Raw genomic sequence first — 16,875 nt, 5'->3', positions numbered from 1 at the left:
GTGTGTGTAAGAACAACACAGCAGACAAGCAGCTACCAAACATCTTCTTTATGGTTTTAATAGACACTCAGTATATAGCCACAAAAACGTCCCGTCTGCAGCCGCCGGTCACGTGACAAGGTCACACGGCTGCAGCTTCCTGTCTTCTCGTCCATGAACCACAAAGTCAGTCTGCACAGGAGGGCGGAGCTGAGGGGGCGGGGTCAGGGCTGCCACCTCTCCTCGCACCCACAGGAATGTTAAGCGCTGACACACAGCTGTCGGGGCACATGTTGATGACAACGATGACGATGATGGGATAATTCGGCGACAAAGGCGTTAAAACGTGAATCTCCTGCCGCAAAGGCACGTGGTTCGGACAGGGTGGGCGGGGCCTAGAAGCATGGTGTGTGCAGTGGGGAAAGGTCATGACGGATCCTCGGGGTCAAAACTCAAAAGGGCAGGGGGTGTGTGTGTGCGTGTCTGTGAGGCGCGGGGCTTTAAAGTGAGACCCTATGGGGTCTCGGTGGATTCTCAGGGTCAAAGCTTGAAAGGGTGAAGCCTGTGAGGGCGGGGCAGGTGGAGGCGTGGCCTATGGTTTCAACGTGTGCTTGGTTTGGAGGCTCAGAGCTTCACTGGACTGAGTTGTTTGACTGACATAAGAAGTGGGCGAGTTGGACGCTGGGCGTGGTCAGTGGGGGCGGGGCTTACACCCTCAGCATGTTGCCTCTGCCCCCCTCCCTGCCTCCCTCTCTGTGGGTTAAGGGGGTCCGGGGCCTCAGCAGCAGCCTCCAGACGAGGTGTTGACCGGCTTGCTCTGGATCTTCACGTTGGACTTGTCAGAGGCCCCGGCCGTGGCCCCGGGGCCCATCCTCTTCTTGATCTCTGCCGCCATGGTCATGAAGGCCTGCTCCACGTTGGTGGCGCTCTTCGCGCTCGTCTCCAAGAAGGGAATCCCCAGATTATCAGCAAACTCCTGCAAACACACACCACAAGGAAACCCAACACATCACTACCGAAGCGGAGTAGTTCTGTAGCAGTAGTGCGTTAGTTGTGTAATAGTTGTGTGGCAGTAGTGTTGGAGTGTGTTACCTTGGCCGTTGTGTAGTCCACCACTTTCTTTGTTGTTAGGTCACTCTTGTTGCCGACCAGCAGCTTGTTGACGTTCTCGCTGGCGTAACGGTCGATTTCCTGCAGCCATTGCTTGACGTTGTTAAAGGACTCCTGAGGAGGGAAAAAAAATTGTGTTGTCAACGTGTTAATTTAATTGATGTGAAACATTTAACTCGTTAAAAAGATTTTTACGTAATTAACGCAGTTTTGTTTTTTTACTCCCTTACCGGAGCAGCAGCATGTTCAGCATCTCTGGGCGCAGCACCGTGACCACAGAGCAGCATAATATGAGTGGAATAATATTAAGGCAGAAAGTTTCACTTTAAAAAGTTTCCTGATGACTGATTGAGAAAGTCATTAGTTTTACTTTGACACTATACTGTGTGTGTGTGTGTGTATTACAGTATATTGTATCATGTATCATGTAATAAGTTCACAACTTTGTTTCTGGAAATATTTAAATTCTGAAAATGGTAGACCTGTACTCTAAGCAAACCCAGACTTATGTTAGATGTTTATTAATTAATTTATTTGTGTTTTTATTATTTTGCTAATCTCGGAGAGAAACAGCATTCATTAAATGCTAAAAGGACATTATAAAAATAGTCTTTGAATTTAAATATAGTCTCTTGTGTGTTGAGTGGTTTTCCCTCAATAAATATTCATTACAAGCTTCAGTCTTCAGTAGAAAAACAATGCAATTAGTTACAGAAAATTGTGCAATTAATTAGTTATTTTTTTAATTGATTGAGAGCACTAAAAAATATATGTATTTTATTGAAGCTCTTGGAGAAATGACTTTGCTTTCAACCATCTTGCTCAAAGTGAACATGAACCACACAGACGAGCAACAGGCAGCCACGGTGCAGCAAGAGAGAGTTGCTGGGGTCAAGGGTCAAGCTCAGGGACACACAGTGGTGACCTGTTGGTTTAACCCTGTAAACCTCTGATGAGGCTTTGAGTGGCAGCTTGGCTTCACACAATATTAAGCCACGTAGAATCAGGACACTGCTGTGAACTGACTGCTTTGAGCGACTGGTGGAGGAGTGATGATGTATAGCGGAGGAGTAGTGCTGACCTGATCGGTCACGTCGTACACCACGATGATACCGTGAGCTCCTCTGTAGTAGCTGGATGTGATGGTGCGGAAGCGTTCCTGACCAGCCGTGTCCCACTGAGGACAGAGAGCAGAGAGGTCAAAGGTTGCAAAAGGCGGGATGTGGAACTGGACTGTGTGAGGTGGCTCCTTACAATCTGCAGCTTGATGGTCTTCCCGTCCAGCTCGATGGTCCTGATCTTGAAGTCCACTCCGATGGTGCTGATGTAGCTCTCTGTGTAGGTGTCATCCTGGAAACCAACACACACTCGGACAGCTGCAGGTCATCAGCACTCAAAGCTTTACACAACCAAGAGACACACACACTTACCGCAAACCGCAGGAGGAGGCACGACTTCCCCACGCCGGAGTCACCGATCAGTAGCAGCTTGAACAAGTAATCACTGAGGAGAACACAGCACATCAGAATGGCCCTCCATTCATCCCTCAGACACACACGCGCACAAGCACAGAAAGTGCAACACACACACGCACACTCACAGCAAACGTCGGCATTTTATTAATTGTTCCACCGGGTGTCAGAGCTGCTCAAACCGAATCTAGTCTCAATGTAAACCCAAACTGAACTCTGCCTTAAACTGCAGTGTGAGCAGGATTAGATCCCGGAGTAAATCCCACTGTAAACACGGCGGTCTCATGATGTGACGCGTTAGCTCGCAGTTAGCCTGTTGGTTGGCAGCAGTGCTAACGCTTAACTACGAGGGAGCGGCCACAAATCGACAGGAGACGGCGAATCGGTGGCACGGTAGAGGAACTCGCTGCGGCTCCGAACGTGTCAACAAGCCCAAGTGACGATATGAAACCCGGCGGCTCGACGCTCCCGGCCGGGGACAAAGCAGCTGACTGTCCGTCGGCTAACTGCAGTTTAGCTTAGCTCCCCCGGCTGAGCTGACAGGTCGCGAAATGACATTCAAACTGGGACTTACTATTCCGGATTCATCGTCGACTCCTGCTGGCAGAGAGTGTTTACAGTGAAAAGAGCTGGAGGCGGTTACGGGTGGAAATAAACTGGCGTCGAAATCCCGAAAAACAACCGATTTTGATTCTGTTGAAGTGATCACCGCAGCCACAGCAGCAAAACACAAGCAAATATGGCGGCCTACCCGGAAGCACCGCGCCAAGGGGCTTCTGGGAAATGCAGTCTCGTGTGTGCGTGCGTGTGTGTGTGTGTGCGCGCGTGTGTTTTGTGGATACAGGTACAGAGACGCTTGAAATACTTGATCACAGTATTATTATTATTATTATTATTATTATTATTATTATTATTGTTGTTGTTGTTGTTGATATTGTTATTATTATTATTATGTGATGATTTCACGTGACTCTGCGGTCCTCGGGGTCTGACGTCACCCACGCCGCTCCGCCGCTCGCGCTGAAACCAACATGGAGTGAGGAGAGATGGGGCTGGTCAGGGACCATCCTCACCGACATCAGTGCACCGTGTTCGGTCACCGCGTCGCGGCCCTGTCCGCAGCGGCAGGAGGAGGAGCGGGGAGAAAAAGGGCGGAGGAGGAGGTGCAGGTTTGCTGCGGCTCTTTGGATGCGCTCCGCTGATTGAGCAGGGCAAGGAGGAGGAGAATCACCCGAGAACCCCGGTATCACACGGCGGGACTACAGAACCGAGCAGGGAGCGGCAGAGAACCGGAGCCGACGCTCCTGCCGCCTCTGCCGCTCCTTTCGCCTCTGCCGCTCCTTCCGCCTCTGCCGCTCCTGCCGCCTCTGCTGCTCTTGTGAAGAAAACATGAAGACACCGCGCCGTTCTGCTGCGGCGGAAACGCGTTATTACAGGCGTTGAAACGAGAAAACATGACCGAGGACACGCGTCCAGACGAGTGAGTACAACACACACACACACACACACATCACATGTCTGATATGTTGTCAGGAGGGGGTCCTCCTCCTCCTCCTCCTCCTCGTCCTCCTCCTCCTCCGGAGAATGAAGGAGTTATTCGAGGTCGGAAAGGAGCGTGTGAAGCCTCCTGCAGGAGTCAGATGAGGCTGACAGGGGGAGATGATGTTGGCTCCTTCAGGAGGTCAGGAAGAGGTCATCTTCACCTTCATGATGAAGATAGTGATGATGATCAAGATGATGATGAAGATGACAATGTCGATGATGATGGTGATTATGATGATGAAAATGACAATGGAGCCCCCCCCCCCCCCCCCCCCCCCCCCCCCCCCCCCGCAGAGACTGCTACATGGTGCGAGTCAAAGCCGTGGTGATGACCAGAGACGAGTCGAGTGGCGGCTGGTTGGCTCAGGACGGCTGTCTGAGCAGAGTGAGCGTGTGCAGACTGCTGCCAGGAGGACAGCCGGGACGCTACGTCTTCTTCATCTACGCAGAGCGACTCACAGACAGACAGGTGTGTCCTCAGACAGACACATAAACACACAAATGCCATCATGGTGTGGTTTTTTGGTGGGGGGGTTGCCATGGTGACCGCCTGGTGCTTCCTCCACAGGTGATCCTGGAGTGTTTCCTGAAGAAGGACCTTGTCTACACCAAGGCCACGCCCACATTCCATCACTGGAAGGTGGACAACAGGAAGTGTGGTCTAACCTTCCAGAGTCCAGCGGACGCCCGGGCGTTCGACCGCGGGGTGAGGCGGGCTCTGGAGGACCTGACTGAAGGTGAAGACCTCGCCGAACACAGTGTGTGAGTGGGGTAAAGGCGATCAGTACCACGCTAGCTTCTGAGTGTGCGTGTGTGTGTGTGTGTGTGTCATGCTGACATGTGAGCAGGACCTCTGACCTCTGCGAGTCTCTCTGCTCTCAGGATCCACCACGTCCTCGTCCACTCTGCAGAACGAAGCTGAGCTCGGGGATGACGACGTCTTCACAGTGAGAACACAACACGACGTGTGTGTGTGTGTGTGTGTGTGTGTGTGTGTGTGTGTGTGTGTGTGTGTGTGTGTGTGTGTGTGTGTGTGTGTGTGTGTGGTTGTTGAGGAGTGTGGTTCACTGACGTCCTGTTCGGTTCCTCCTCTTTCAGATGACTGACAGTTCTTCCAGCTCATCTCAGAGGAGAGAGAACACGACGCACCCAGTGGCCCCGCCCACTTTCATTGAAGCTCGCCGGCACCACTGCATTCTGGGACATTTCTATGAGCAGCACCGCCCCTCAGATCACTGCTTTCTAGAACAAGTGAGTGTGTGTGTGTGTGTGTGTGTGTGTGTGTGTGTGTGTGTGTGTGTGTGTGTGTGTGTGTGTGTGTGTGTGTGTGTGTGTGTGTCACACAATCATAACTCCTCACCACAATACAAAGGTTCCCGTTAACTCTGGTGACTGAGGTCAGTGGCTTCAGTGTGTTCGTCTTCTTTTTTCATGATTTTAGCAGGTTTGTTTCCTCTGCATGTCTCTTGTCCTTCTTTTTCTTATTCCTATTGTTTTATATATGCTTAGAGTGTTATGAGCATGTTCTTCTTGGAAGAGTTGCTCCAGCGCTTCATGGTCTTTCCACGGAGTTTGACTTCTCTTTGGCATATCCATGTCAGCACTGTAAGCTCAGCATCAGACGTCAGATTGACCGGTACCGTCGAGTGGATTCCTTCCTGAGCGAGTGGAAAAATAAGGGACACTTGTAAACCAGTCGTATCGGCTGTCACATGCAGCTTTGCATCCTGAAATGAACCAAACGTCCCTACAAAATCTGGAACCCAATTCAACCCCCTGGTTTTCTTGTGCAGTTTTAGAAAATATATAAAGAAACGGAATCCAATCAGAAATATGCTTCTTCTTGTTTTTCCTTGCTGTAGAGCAAGGTCGTCAAACTCAGGACCAAGTCTCCAAGTACCCGGGTATTTAAAAAACGGTGTTGTTTCTCTGCGTTTCTTGCTTTTACACATAAACCAGCTACGAGGCCCTACAAACGATGATTCCAGAAAACTCCGCCCACAGTGGAGATTTAGAAACTCTGTTCCTCCGTTTGCGTCTAAAGAGGGGGAGGTGGAGATTTACGTCACAATTAGTGACACGGGGTACGTCCGAATTGTCCATCCTAACTCCTTAACTATCGACTTTACCTTAACCCCTGGATGACGTCACAAAGTTAAGGAAAAGTTTTAGGAGGCTTCCTAAAGTAGTTAGTGAAAGGTGATCACGTTAGTGTGGCAGTCGGACAGCACTTTCACTTGGTGACGTCTTAATAATGCGACGGCGGCGCAAGTTTGTGACGTCTGCCGCATTTGGGTTCCAGATGATTTAAAGTTGTTCAAGGCAGATCATTGCTTGAGTAACTTACATAATCTGCTCCCCTTTTCCGACATCGTGAGTTTCCCTGAACACTCGGATGAGCGGGTCCCTTTAAATGTTGTCGTCGCAAGGAATTGTGGGGCAGCATGAGCTCGGCTCTTTTGCGAAAGGATGCATCAGTGGTTCCTAAGCTAAAGGAGGTTCTAAAGGAAGCATCAGTGGTTCCTAAGCTAAAGGAGGTTCTAAAGGAAGCGACGAGCCTCCATTCCTTTGCTTATTGAGAATTCGGACAGTCCTTATAATGGCCGCCACACAAAAGACTTCTGGGGTGAAGGAAAAGTCGATAGTTAAGGGGTTAGGAGGGACAATTCGGACGTACCTTGCGTGTTTTTTTCCAGGTTTCTGATTGGCTATCATGACTTCATGTTTCTCGTTACACTGCCCCCTACAGGTCTGGCTTACATGTTCTTCATCTATAAAGTATTTTGAGCGTGTTATCTCTGTGTTGTGTAGATGGTCCACATGTTTCCACGTCACGTCAGCTTCCAGGTGGCCGAGCAGGATATTGTTCGTATGAATGGGAGAGAGCGAGCCTGGCTCACCGGTTACGAGGACTACCGTCACGCCAGCTCAACCCGTCACAAGACGGCCCTCGACCCAGACGCCCAATTGCCGGCCAAACGCAACTGCGGCTGCTCGTATCCGATCGGTGTCGACGGGAAGCCACGACACCAGCAGACCGGCGGCGGCTGCGCGGCTACGCTGACGGAGCAGCCGCGGCGGAAAGAGGACGGCGTGTGCTCGCGCTGCGTCTACTGTCAGAATGTGTTTGAGCACGAGGACAACGGGCGCGGCCGCTGCCAGGAGGCGCCTGACCCGGTGCAGACGTGCATCCGACGCGTCAGCTTCCTTTGGTGCGCCGACAGCCTGCTGTACCACTGCATGTCGGACCCGGAGGGCGACTTCTCCGACCCTTGCTCTTGCGACACCGGCGACGAGCGCTTCTGCCTCCGCTGGGCGGCGCTGTTGGCGCTGTCGCTGCTGGCGCCCTGCATGTGCTGCTACGCCCCCCTCAGGGCGTGCCATCGCTGCGGCGTGGCCTGCCACTGCTGCGGCGGGAAGCACAAAGCGGCGGGCTGACGGAGTCCCACAGGGAACCTTTGTGTAGTTGGTGTGGTTTTGTGATGAACAGTTTCTAGAGAAATATAAAATGTCAATATACAAATATAAACTATATTTTTACAACCTGTTTTGAATCTGATTTTATTTTAATTTTTTCTCAGAGGCTTGAGGGTGTGGTTGTTTGTGAAGCTCAGACTAGGACACACACACACACACACACACACACACGGATTCACTACATTTACCCGACACCCACAAAAACGACTTTCATGTCTGTTCAACTCGACCTGCACTTCAAAAGTTCAAGGGAACATAAGAGCGCCGCTGATATCAGAGGTTTTACAGGGACCAACACGCAGTGACAGGTGGACTTCCTGTACGTCTGCCGTCACACTAAAACAGCTCGGGTTCGAATCCTGAGCTGGAAGTAAAACAGACTGTCAGGAAGTGAACAGGAGCGCCGACAGAATAAACTAGCTCATCTCTGCTTTGTTCGAAACACAAACCCATTTTATCTTCCCCGCCTTTGTTTTGGCTGGAATGTTGCAGTACCACTGGGAGTCGCAGGGGGCAGTGTTGAGATTGAAGGTGTGTGAGGAGCGTCTGTTTCACATGATCACAGACCAAAACCTAACCTAAAAAAAATTGTTTTATTTATAACAAATACAAATCTCACTTGAATCAAATCAAATACGTGAACCAGTGTCCAGGTGGGCAGCAGTTAGTGCTCTCGCCTCACAGTGAGAAGGTTAAAATACTGGCCACATGCCTTCCTGTGTGGTTTGCATATTCTCCCCATGTGTGAAACTCCAGTTTGCTCCCACAAAACAACGTGCATCAACTCTCTGAGCAACACCCTCCTCCTAAGCACTTCTGTGTGGCCAACTACCGTCAAAATACATAAAGTCTGCACCGCTACACTTCTACCAGCAGGAGGCAGCCTTCACTTCCAAAAACAAACCTGGTTTCTTAATGCTCGGAGATTCTCAGTTCTTCTAAATTTAAAATCTAAAGTCAAAGAAATCCAAGCAGTGACATTTGAAAAAAGTGATGGTTCTCTGCGTTTGGGACGTGCATTTACATATAAACGCAGCTACGACTCACCACAAACGACGACTCCTGAAAACTCCGGCCACAGTGGAGATCTGGATAAACTCTGTGTCTCCGTTTGCATCTAAAGGGGGGGTAGGTGGATATCTAAATTACGAATCGTGAAGTCGTGTTTTTTTTTTTTAGGATTCTGATTGGCTATCATGGCGTAATGCTTCTCGTTACACTGCCCCCTACAGGTCTGGCTGCTCATAGCAGCTCTGAACCAGGTGTATATGAAGATTTTTTGGGGAAAAGTAGAGTGGAAAATATCAGCTTTTGTAAAAACCCAGGTATGTATATACATGGTCTTAGTCTGACAATTCAGGAGTGGCTCTGAAACTAAACAACTAAAAGAGACTAGAGTGGTGGGAAACAACGTAGATAGATAAAACCAGAAGATGGCGGTGGATGCAAACTGCTGTTAAACGCAAAAGAAGAAGAGTCAACTAAAAGAAACTCCTGTTATGTGAATCAACTTTATTGGTTTCATTGGATCCGTGGCAGGAAACTCCAGTATGTGTCACTGTTTGAAGATGTAAGGCAGATTTCTGTTATTTCCTAGTTAATAGTAGAGAAAATGTTCAAGCAGCCACTCGTGTTAAAACATGGCAGAGACGAGGTTTACACGTCTCCGCCGTCTGTCCTCAGCTCAGCGCCGTCATCAATTCAGGCTCCAGCTTCAGAGTGGGACAAATGTTTCCCATCAGACACACCGATCACTTCCTCCTCATCCAAAACTACCAGTCGGATTCCAGCCTGCAGCCTGCAGCCTCCGTCTCCTCCTCTCCATCGCCTGCTGCTTCTTCATGTGGATCTCTGCATCCGAACACCTGAGAGGCACTGAAACACACACACCCACACACTGAGCCACAGGAACATTAAACACACACACACACACCGAGTAGCTTCCTGAGTCGCACCTGTGTTGGTTACCATGGAAACGGAGTTGTTTGGCTTCTTGAAGGTGTGTGAGGTTGTTGGAACCCAGTCGCTCCTCCCGGGACGCTCCGACCCGCCGACTGGTGAAACGAACCTGACGGACTCCCCCGCAGTATTCAGGTGCAGAGTGGCCTCACAGGGGGCGGGGCTAGTGTCTGCTTTGAATTTACTGAAGGGGATGGGCGGAGCCACCCTCTGATTGGACGCAGGGGCATCGGGGTGGATCTGCCTCTCCAGGTCTTCGCACAGTTGGCACAGCAAGTTGTCCTCTTCAGCGTCGTCCCAAAGCGGCTCGGCCGAGAACAGAGCGTCCAGATCGTCCAGCATAACGTCTCTCGTGGGGGGCGGCGGCTCCGAGTGGCGGTCCGGCCCCTGGCTCACCCCGCAATCTGTGTGGACCCCTTTAAAGAGGCGTCCCGAGTCTGACTCTGCCCCCGATCCCGGACTCAGGTTTTCCTTATCTTCTGCTGGTTGGAACTGTCTGAGTGCCGGCAGCGAGTCGGAGCCATGGTCCGGCCCCCGGCCCACCCTCACCCTGCCTGTTGCTGATTGGAAGAGTTTGACGGGGGGCGGGTTTTGATGTCTCATCTGTCCAATCGGAGTCAGCGGTTTGTGGGTGGAGCAAACGATCGGTGACACAAACTTCTCTGGATTCTGCGTTGTCCCCAAAACCAAAGAATCGTTGAACAAGTGGTCGTTTTCCCAGTCGTCCTGGATCCCCACACCCTGCCAGGTGGAGCAGGCGAGGGGCCGTTTAGCCGCACCGGGTCCATCCTGTGAGGGCTGGCTGATCCGTCCGCTCACGTGCTGAGTCGGTCCATCAAACAGGAAGTCCAGCTCATCGACCTCCGCGGGCTGCACATCCGTCCGATGATCGGTGGCCTCCAGCGGGTCGTCAGTGAGCAGCTCTGGGCTCAGCGGCGGTTCCACGGCATCGGGCCGGAACATGTTGAGGTCGAACTGTTTGGCCAGTCTCAGCAAATCGTCCACCACAGTCAGTCTAACAAACAACATAAGAAAAACTGCGTGAATGAAGATTCAAAGGACAAACACATCATCTTAGGCAATCTGTGATTTCCAACTGATAACCGACCGACTGACTCTGCCATGATCTGCTTCTACATCCATGTGGGAAGATGCAAGTTTCATGCTGAGTCAGCATTACGGTTCTTCACACTGATTAAAACGCTCAGGAATCAAACATGGGCCTCCTGCTCTGGGTCAGTCTTCTTGTTGTTGTTTCCCCAGCAGGTCCAGCATGGGACTGCCGAACACCGACTCACCGTGGAGACCGTCTGGATTTCGGAGCCTGCAGGTCCGGCGTGCAGGGGATTGTGGCGCTGTCCCCGATCCACTGCTGCAGCGTGGGCTCCGTCACCGCAGGCCTGCCGTGCTTTAGGGGGCGACACAAGAGGGCGGGGTCAGCACAGTTGGTTTGTGAATGTGGGCATTTCAATATGTTTTGCATTTCTGCCGTAAGATGAGGCGCCGCCGACCTTCGGAGCGATTCTGCTGACGATCTCCGAGATGTTCACTCCTCTGGCCACCTGTTTTTTGCCGCGGTTCCCTGGAACAGAATCACAGGCGATCTTGAAACAACATCGGGAACAAGAGGAGGTCGCAGAACTACCACACAAGTTGCCATGGTTACCTGATCGGCGTGGCGATGGCGATGCGGCGTCCCACACGATGTCCTGCTGACAGTCCGAGTCCTGCTGAGGAGAATCGGCTGCTCTGCAGCGATGCAGCCGAGACGGAGTCTGGAACTCTGTAACTGGAGACACACACACACTTCAAACAACAGCTTACCACTGGAATGGAGTATTTTAATTCCTTATTATTTGGTTGTTGAATAACTGCTTAAGAACTTGATTCAAAATGCTGCAGCGAGGAACTGACAGGAACCAGCAGGAGAGACTAGTCCACTCAGAAATCAGAAAACTTTGTTATTGATATAAAACAACGAAAAAGATTATTGCTACTATGTGCATTTTCTCTCAGCTGTGTCTCCTGTACTTCCATGTGTATACACATATACATTTAATTCTAATTATAATCTATATATCTATCTAATCTAATTATATATTTAGATATACCTAGTCTATTCTCTTATGTGCCACTATTCTCACTCTCTGTGTTCGTCTGTCTGTATTTATTTATTGGTTTATATGTATGAATGTATTTTACCAACTTTTCGCAAAAACTACTAACCCAAATTGCAAGAAATTTTCACGAATGATTTGTCCCTATATAGGGACGGTTCCCTTAAATTCTGAGAGTGAGCAGGTCAAAGATCAAAGTCTCCGTCACAAAACGGTCAAAAAAGTATTTTCCTCATAACGCAGTCAGTTTTAATCCGATCCATGTCAAACCAACGCTGTAACATTCAGATTTCAATTCCCTATGCTCTGATATGCTAAATGATGCAGTGGTGTCATTACCCTGGTTAGCAGTTGGGGTCAAAGGTCGGGGTCACAAGTAAATCATAACATGCGTGTACATCAGTGTATAACAGTGATAACATGAAGCAATTGAAACGACCATGACAGATGATGGAAGGAGTACTGGTGTGGTGGATCAAATGACCTTGTAATCCATTGGTTTCCATGGTGACTAATGTGGCCCTGTGGTCTGACTGTTGTTGTTAAATATTCCTGCAATGTGAAGCTGCTCAGATGACGAGTTTCCTCATGTGGGATTAATAAAGTCTGATCTAATTTAAACTAATCCAGTTTACGTGTCACTAACATTCTGTCTCTCTCCTGCGCGCGCGCGCGCGCGCACACACACACACACACACACACACACACACACACACACACACACACACACACACACACACACACACACACACACACACACACCTTCCTCATGAATCCTCCAAATTGTGAATACATGATTAGTCTCTTTGTCACAGACTGGAAGAAACCAAAAGAAACATGAACAGCCTCGTCTTTTCATAAGTGTAGAGTCTGCGGGTGCGGGACTCCTCACCCGGCCGCGGAGGCTCCGGCTCCGCCGGCTGAGACGCCCTGAAGCTCCGGCTCAGGCGGCTCGCTCTGGGCCGCGCACACCGACGCTCCGGTGGGAAAAGTCCGCTCATGCTGAGCGGCTGGCCGGCTCCCTGGTCCGCGTTCAGATAGGGAGAACAGTTGGGGCCCGCCTAGAATTTGAACGACGCGCCATGTTGTCTCTTTCCCACAATGCAGTGCGGCGGTGCGTTCATGTGTCACAGAGATGCGTCGGGAAATGCGCTTGTTTAACAGCCATATCAATAAAATCCTGCGCTGACAAACACCAACAAATAAATAAAACCGTGAACGAAATAAAAGTCCTACGTTAGTGTGATCACTCTACTGCTGTGATCATCATACCGGAAATTAAATGAAATCATGAATGGGTGTGAGTGAGAGAGAGAGAGAGAGAGAGAGAGAGAGAGAGAGAGTGTGTATGTGTGTTTGTGTATCGAGAGAGAGTCAGTTATGATTGACGCTTGAGTTAGTTTCATATTTATTGACAAACAAATTACACAGTTGTAACAAACACAAACAGCTCAGTGAAGCAAAGAAACTCCAAGAGACCAAACAGTCGCATCACATGCAGGCTGAGGACAGACTGGACGCTGCAGGCTGAGGACAGACTGGACGCAGCAGGCTGATGACAGACTGGATGCCGCAGACTGAGGACAGACTGGACGCAGTAGGCTGATGACAGACTGGATGCCGCAGACTGAGGACAGACTGGACGCTGCAGACTGAGGACAGACTGGACGCAGCAGGCTGATGACAGACTGGATGCCGCAGACTGAGGACAGACTGGACGCAGCAGACTGAGGACAGACTGGACGCAGCAGGCTGATGACAGACTGGACACTGCAGGCTGAGGACAGACTGCCGACTGAGGACTACATTCCGATGCAACTTGTCAACAAAATCATCCAAAAACATCCAGTCTCTCTGTAAGATTGTCTGACTACAGCCTGACTGTAACATCCAGTCGTTCCACCGTCTTTAAATATCCAGTCGGTCTTTTGTCTGTAGTTTCCAATATGTCATGAACGTTGACTTCTTATCTCCTGGTATGTGAAACAAATTCTCTCTCCCGTTGGACTCAGGATAGACTGGGCGTTAGAGTTTCCTCCTCCACAAATGTTGACTGTTTTTAGTGTTTGAGGTCAGGGTTCTCTCTCTCTGGGGTCAGGGGTCAGGGGGTCAAGGGCACCCTGCAGGTGGAAGCCTCAGTTGAAGACCTCCTTGTTGATCCACATCAGCGTCCGGGTCTCGTTGGGTTTACACTCGTACTCGATGCTGCTGAACTTGTTGCCGAACTGGCAGTGCTCCCTCTTGTAGTAGTTGTAGTACTTAGCCTGCCAGACGGTCTCAAATGTTCCCGCTTTGTTAAACTGCAGAGGGAAAGAGCTCGGTCAGACCTTTACATCAGGTCCATCTGAAAGTTACAGTCCTGGACTGTGTCTCAGTAGGACTGTTCATCGGCTGACTGAGCGCTGGGACCGTCGGGGTGTTACGCCCCGGGTGTTACCAACAGTTTGAATAAGTTTGAAGCAGGGCGGAGAGCGACCACCAAGTTAATTCTATCGAACAGTTTTCTAAAAGACGTCAGCATGTTGTCTGTTGTAACCCTTAATTTGCCAGTAAGCAGCCAAACAAAACCTGTTAGTTTGTGGAAAACTGTGTTTTCTGTCCGCTCACCTCAATGCTGACCTCGACGGGCTGCCGGTCTCCACTCTTGGTGTGGGGGACGCCCTCTGTGTCGTACCGGCCGTGGTAAACCACAGAGTCATCGTCCCTGGACTGCTGCTCCAGAGGGAAGACGATTCCCCCAATCTTCATGTTTCTGTCAGGAAGAGGAGGAAGAGTCACTGTTACTGGAAATAACCCGTCACTCCTTAATGTTTGCTGGAGCTGCAGAGATGCAGGCGTCATAATTAAACTTTCCCCCAAAGTCAGAACACACACAGTTCACCTTCACTCAGCTAAAACCACCAGCCACAGAATGGAGGGACCAACTGGAACAGACTACATGCTACAGAATGAGGACTAACCGGATGCCACAGAGCCAGGACTGACTGGACGCTACAGAGTGAGAACTGACTGGATGCTACAGAGCGAGGACTGAGTGGACGCTACAGAGCCAGGACTGACTGGATGCTACAGAGCCAAGACTGACAGGACGCTATAGAGTGAGGACGGACCGGATGCTACAGAGCAAGGACTGACAGGACGCTACAGAGCTAGGACTGACTGGATGTTACAGAGCGAGGACTGACTGGACGCTACAGAGCGAGGACTGACTGGATGCTACAGAGCGAGAACTGACTGGATGCTACCAAAAGAGGACTGACAGAATGCTATAGCGCTAGGACTGACTGTACACTACAGAATGAGGACTGACTGGATGCCCCAGAATGAAAACTGACTAGGTGCTTCAGAGGGAGGACTGACTGGGTGCTACAGAGCCAGGACTGACTGGATGCTACAGAGCGAGAACTGACTGGGTGCTACAGAGCCAGGGCTGACTGGACGCTACATAGCCAGGACTGACAGGACGCTACAGAGAGAGAACTGACTGGATGCTACCGAAAGAGGACTGACAGAATGCTATAGAGCTAGGACTGACTGGACACTACAGAATGAGGACTGACTGGATGCCCCAGAATGAAAACTGACTGGGTGCTTCAGAGGGAGGACTGACTGGGTGCTACAGAGCCAGGACTGACTGGATGCTACATAATGAGGACTGGCTGGACGCTATAGAATGAAGATTGACTGGATGCTACAGAGCCAGGACTGACTGGACGCTACATAATGAGGACTGGCTGGACGCTATAGAATGAAGATTGACTGGATGCTACAGAGCCTGGACTGACTGCATACAAGTGAGGACGGACTGTAAAAACTAAAATTGGCTAAAATTGGTCAGATTTGATTCAAACAGATTACAGTAAGTAATGTTTGATCAGAAATGTTCATATTCTATTTAAAATGATTTAAATGGATCAGATTTGGCAAAAAGTGGTCAGATGGACTGTATTTAAGATTGGTCATTTTAAATTTTGTTAAATTTGGTTAAGGTTCATTGGACAAAGGTTGATCTGTTTATAACTGGTCGGAACTTGTTTATGTGGATCATTTCATTAGGATTGGTTAGATGTGGTCGATTTGGTTGGATTTGAAATTGGCTTCAAATTGTCACATTTGGTCAAATTTGCTAAAAAAAAATGTGTAGTTTTGGTTTAAATTTATGTAAATAATTGTTCGGACTGCTCACATTTGGTTAAAAATTGGACTGAAATGGTTAAAATTGTTGGGATTTGGTGAAGACGGAGCAGAGCGGAGGTCTGGTCTCTCCCTCTGACCTCCTCCGGCTGCACCTCCTCCTGATCGGAGAACCTGAACCGGTCGCCTCGTGAATGATTCAGCTGGGGGATCGGATGCTGCGGCGGGCAGGAGGAGCCGCTGTTGCTCCTGCAGGAGGAGCAGGCTGCTCCGTGTTTATGGACGCGTCCATCATCATCGGGGTAAAAAGCGCGTTCATGCGGACGGAGCCTCCTTACGTGGCCTGCAGGTTCCCGGGCTTCATCACCACCTCGATCTTGTACTTGGATCCGGTGAGCAGCTTGATGGTCCGGTTTTGGCCGAACCGCGTCCCGTCCACCTTGAAGAACACCGGGCCATCGTTGGGCTGGATCCGCAGCGCGATGGACAGGGTGATGATCTCCGGGACGTCGTCCATGGTGCTGCCGCGAGGCCTGGAGCTCGGTCCTGATGCTGAGGAGGAGCAGGGAGGAGGGGGAGGAAGGCAGGGAGGAGGGGGATTCTGAGAGGAAGCTTTCAAAATAAAACCTGAATCACAATGGTGGCGATGCAACTGAAATCTCTTCCTGCTCCTCTTCCTCCTCATAATTGTGAAACAACGTCATTACTTCGCCAACGAAAAGATTGTTTTCTTCCGCGTTTATTTATTTATTGATTTGTATGTATGTGTGTATGTATATATGTATATATGTATATATGTATTTTACCAAATCTTTGCAAAAAAATCACCCAAATTGCGTGAAATCTTCCAGACCAGTTGATTAGATTTTGGGACATTAATGGCTAACCGTTTCCGAAAAAGCCCCCAAAAACTGCAACAAAAAAAAGTGAATGTGAGAGGCGCCTCATGGAGGAGATCGAAAGAGATCAGCGTCCGTTGCCACGGAGACGCTCCCTGCTCAGTGTTTCACACCAACAGGCTCGTCATGCTAACTCGGTTCTCCAAACAAAAGTGGCGTTGGCAAAAGTCTGCGCTCTACCGAGGG

The 16,875-nt window shown here is 50.0% G+C and overlaps 4 protein-coding genes across 9 annotated transcripts; 1 reads left to right on the top strand and 3 right to left on the bottom strand.

Moving 5' to 3' along the window:
- Window positions 1–28: 28 nt before the first annotated feature.
- LOC308109629 (ras-related protein ORAB-1) lies at window positions 29–3,325 on the bottom strand. The gene is made up of 6 exons (XM_080463326.1): window positions 3,136–3,325; window positions 2,520–2,592; window positions 2,344–2,439; window positions 2,171–2,266; window positions 1,072–1,203; window positions 29–955 (listed from the first exon to the last, which is right to left on the bottom strand). The coding sequence occupies exons 1-6, from the start codon at window positions 3,147–3,149 to the stop codon at window positions 758–760; spliced, it is 609 nt and encodes a 202-aa protein (XP_080319452.1). The 5' UTR covers window positions 3,150–3,325; the 3' UTR covers window positions 29–757.
- Window positions 3,326–3,571: 246 nt separating this feature from the next.
- Window positions 3,572–7,650, top strand: spred2a (sprouty related EVH1 domain containing 2a). Its single transcript, XM_080463325.1, has 6 exons — window positions 3,572–4,041; window positions 4,398–4,572; window positions 4,672–4,840; window positions 4,986–5,050; window positions 5,202–5,354; window positions 6,915–7,650. Exons 1-6 carry the CDS (start codon window positions 4,016–4,018, stop codon window positions 7,539–7,541), a joined length of 1,215 nt encoding a protein of 404 aa, XP_080319451.1. The 5' UTR covers window positions 3,572–4,015; the 3' UTR covers window positions 7,542–7,650.
- A 1,423-nt stretch (window positions 7,651–9,073) lies between these two features.
- Window positions 9,074–12,769, bottom strand: etaa1a (ETAA1 activator of ATR kinase a). Of its 5 annotated transcripts, none has more exons than XM_080464730.1 (6): window positions 12,549–12,769; window positions 11,206–11,328; window positions 11,051–11,121; window positions 10,838–10,947; window positions 9,536–10,554; window positions 9,074–9,455 (listed from the first exon to the last, which is right to left on the bottom strand). In XM_080464730.1, the coding sequence occupies exons 1-6, from the start codon at window positions 12,655–12,657 to the stop codon at window positions 9,343–9,345; spliced, it is 1,545 nt and encodes a 514-aa protein (XP_080320856.1). In that variant the 5' UTR covers window positions 12,658–12,769; the 3' UTR covers window positions 9,074–9,342. The 5 variants fall into 5 exon arrangements, with proteins under 5 accessions (XP_080320856.1, XP_080320860.1, XP_080320859.1 ...); XM_080464734.1 differs by having other exon boundaries at window positions 9,549–10,554; window positions 11,206–11,322; window positions 12,549–12,767; XM_080464733.1 differs by having other exon boundaries at window positions 9,549–10,554; window positions 12,549–12,766.
- Window positions 12,770–13,050: 281 nt separating this feature from the next.
- On the bottom strand, window positions 13,051–16,477 carry cnrip1a (cannabinoid receptor interacting protein 1a). Of its 2 annotated transcripts, XM_080463105.1 has the most exons (4): window positions 16,129–16,348; window positions 14,264–14,408; window positions 13,376–13,956; window positions 13,051–13,301 (listed from the first exon to the last, which is right to left on the bottom strand). In XM_080463105.1, the coding sequence occupies exons 1-3, from the start codon at window positions 16,305–16,307 to the stop codon at window positions 13,792–13,794; spliced, it is 489 nt and encodes a 162-aa protein (XP_080319231.1). In that variant the 5' UTR covers window positions 16,308–16,348; the 3' UTR covers window positions 13,051–13,301; window positions 13,376–13,791. The 2 variants fall into 2 exon arrangements, with proteins under 2 accessions (XP_080319231.1, XP_080319230.1); XM_080463104.1 differs by having other exon boundaries at window positions 13,055–13,956; window positions 16,129–16,477.
- Window positions 16,478–16,875: the final 398 nt, after the last annotated feature.

This window comes from Lipophrys pholis (genome assembly GCF_963383615.2).
Source record: "Lipophrys pholis genome assembly, chromosome: 5".
Lineage (NCBI taxonomy): Eukaryota > Metazoa > Chordata > Actinopteri > Blenniiformes > Blenniidae > Lipophrys > Lipophrys pholis.
This window is presented reverse-complemented; position numbering and strand designations above follow the sequence as displayed.

Bases quoted from the DNA above. Each gene is read 5' to 3' on its own strand.
- LOC308109629 (XM_080463326.1), bottom strand. The intron at 2,440-2,519 runs GTAAGTGTGTGT...GTTGGTTTCCAG, and splicing joins GCCTCCTCCTGCGGTTTGCG to GATGACACCTACACAGAGAG. The intron at 1,204-2,170 runs GTCAGCACTACT...TTCCCTCCTCAG, and splicing joins TGTACGACGTGACCGATCAG to GAGTCCTTTAACAACGTCAA.
- spred2a (XM_080463325.1), top strand. From the start codon at position 4,016: ATGACCGAGGACACGCGTCCAGACGA. The intron at 4,573-4,671 runs GTGTGTCCTCAG...CTTCCTCCACAG, and splicing joins AGCGACTCACAGACAGACAG to GTGATCCTGGAGTGTTTCCT. The intron at 5,051-5,201 runs GTGAGAACACAA...CTCCTCTTTCAG, and splicing joins GGGATGACGACGTCTTCACA to ATGACTGACAGTTCTTCCAG.
- etaa1a (XM_080464730.1), bottom strand. From the start codon at position 12,657: ATGAGCGGACTTTTCCCACCGGAGCGTCGGTGTGCGCGGCCCAGAGCG. The intron at 11,122-11,205 runs GTAACCATGGCA...ATTCTGTTCCAG, and splicing joins GCCATCGCCACGCCGATCAG to GGAACCGCGGCAAAAAACAG. The intron at 9,456-9,535 runs GTGCGACTCAGG...TGTGTGTTTCAG, and splicing joins TTCCATGGTAACCAACACAG to TGCCTCTCAGGTGTTCGGAT.
- cnrip1a (XM_080463104.1), bottom strand. From the start codon at position 16,475: ATGAGGAGGAAGAGGAGCAGGAAGAGATTTCAGTTGCATCGCCACCAT. The intron at 14,409-16,128 runs GTAAGGAGGCTC...TCTTCCTGACAG, and splicing joins CCCGGGAACCTGCAGGCCAC to AAACATGAAGATTGGGGGAA. The intron at 13,957-14,263 runs GTGAGCGGACAG...TTCCCTCTGCAG, and splicing joins CCGTCGAGGTCAGCATTGAG to TTTAACAAAGCGGGAACATT.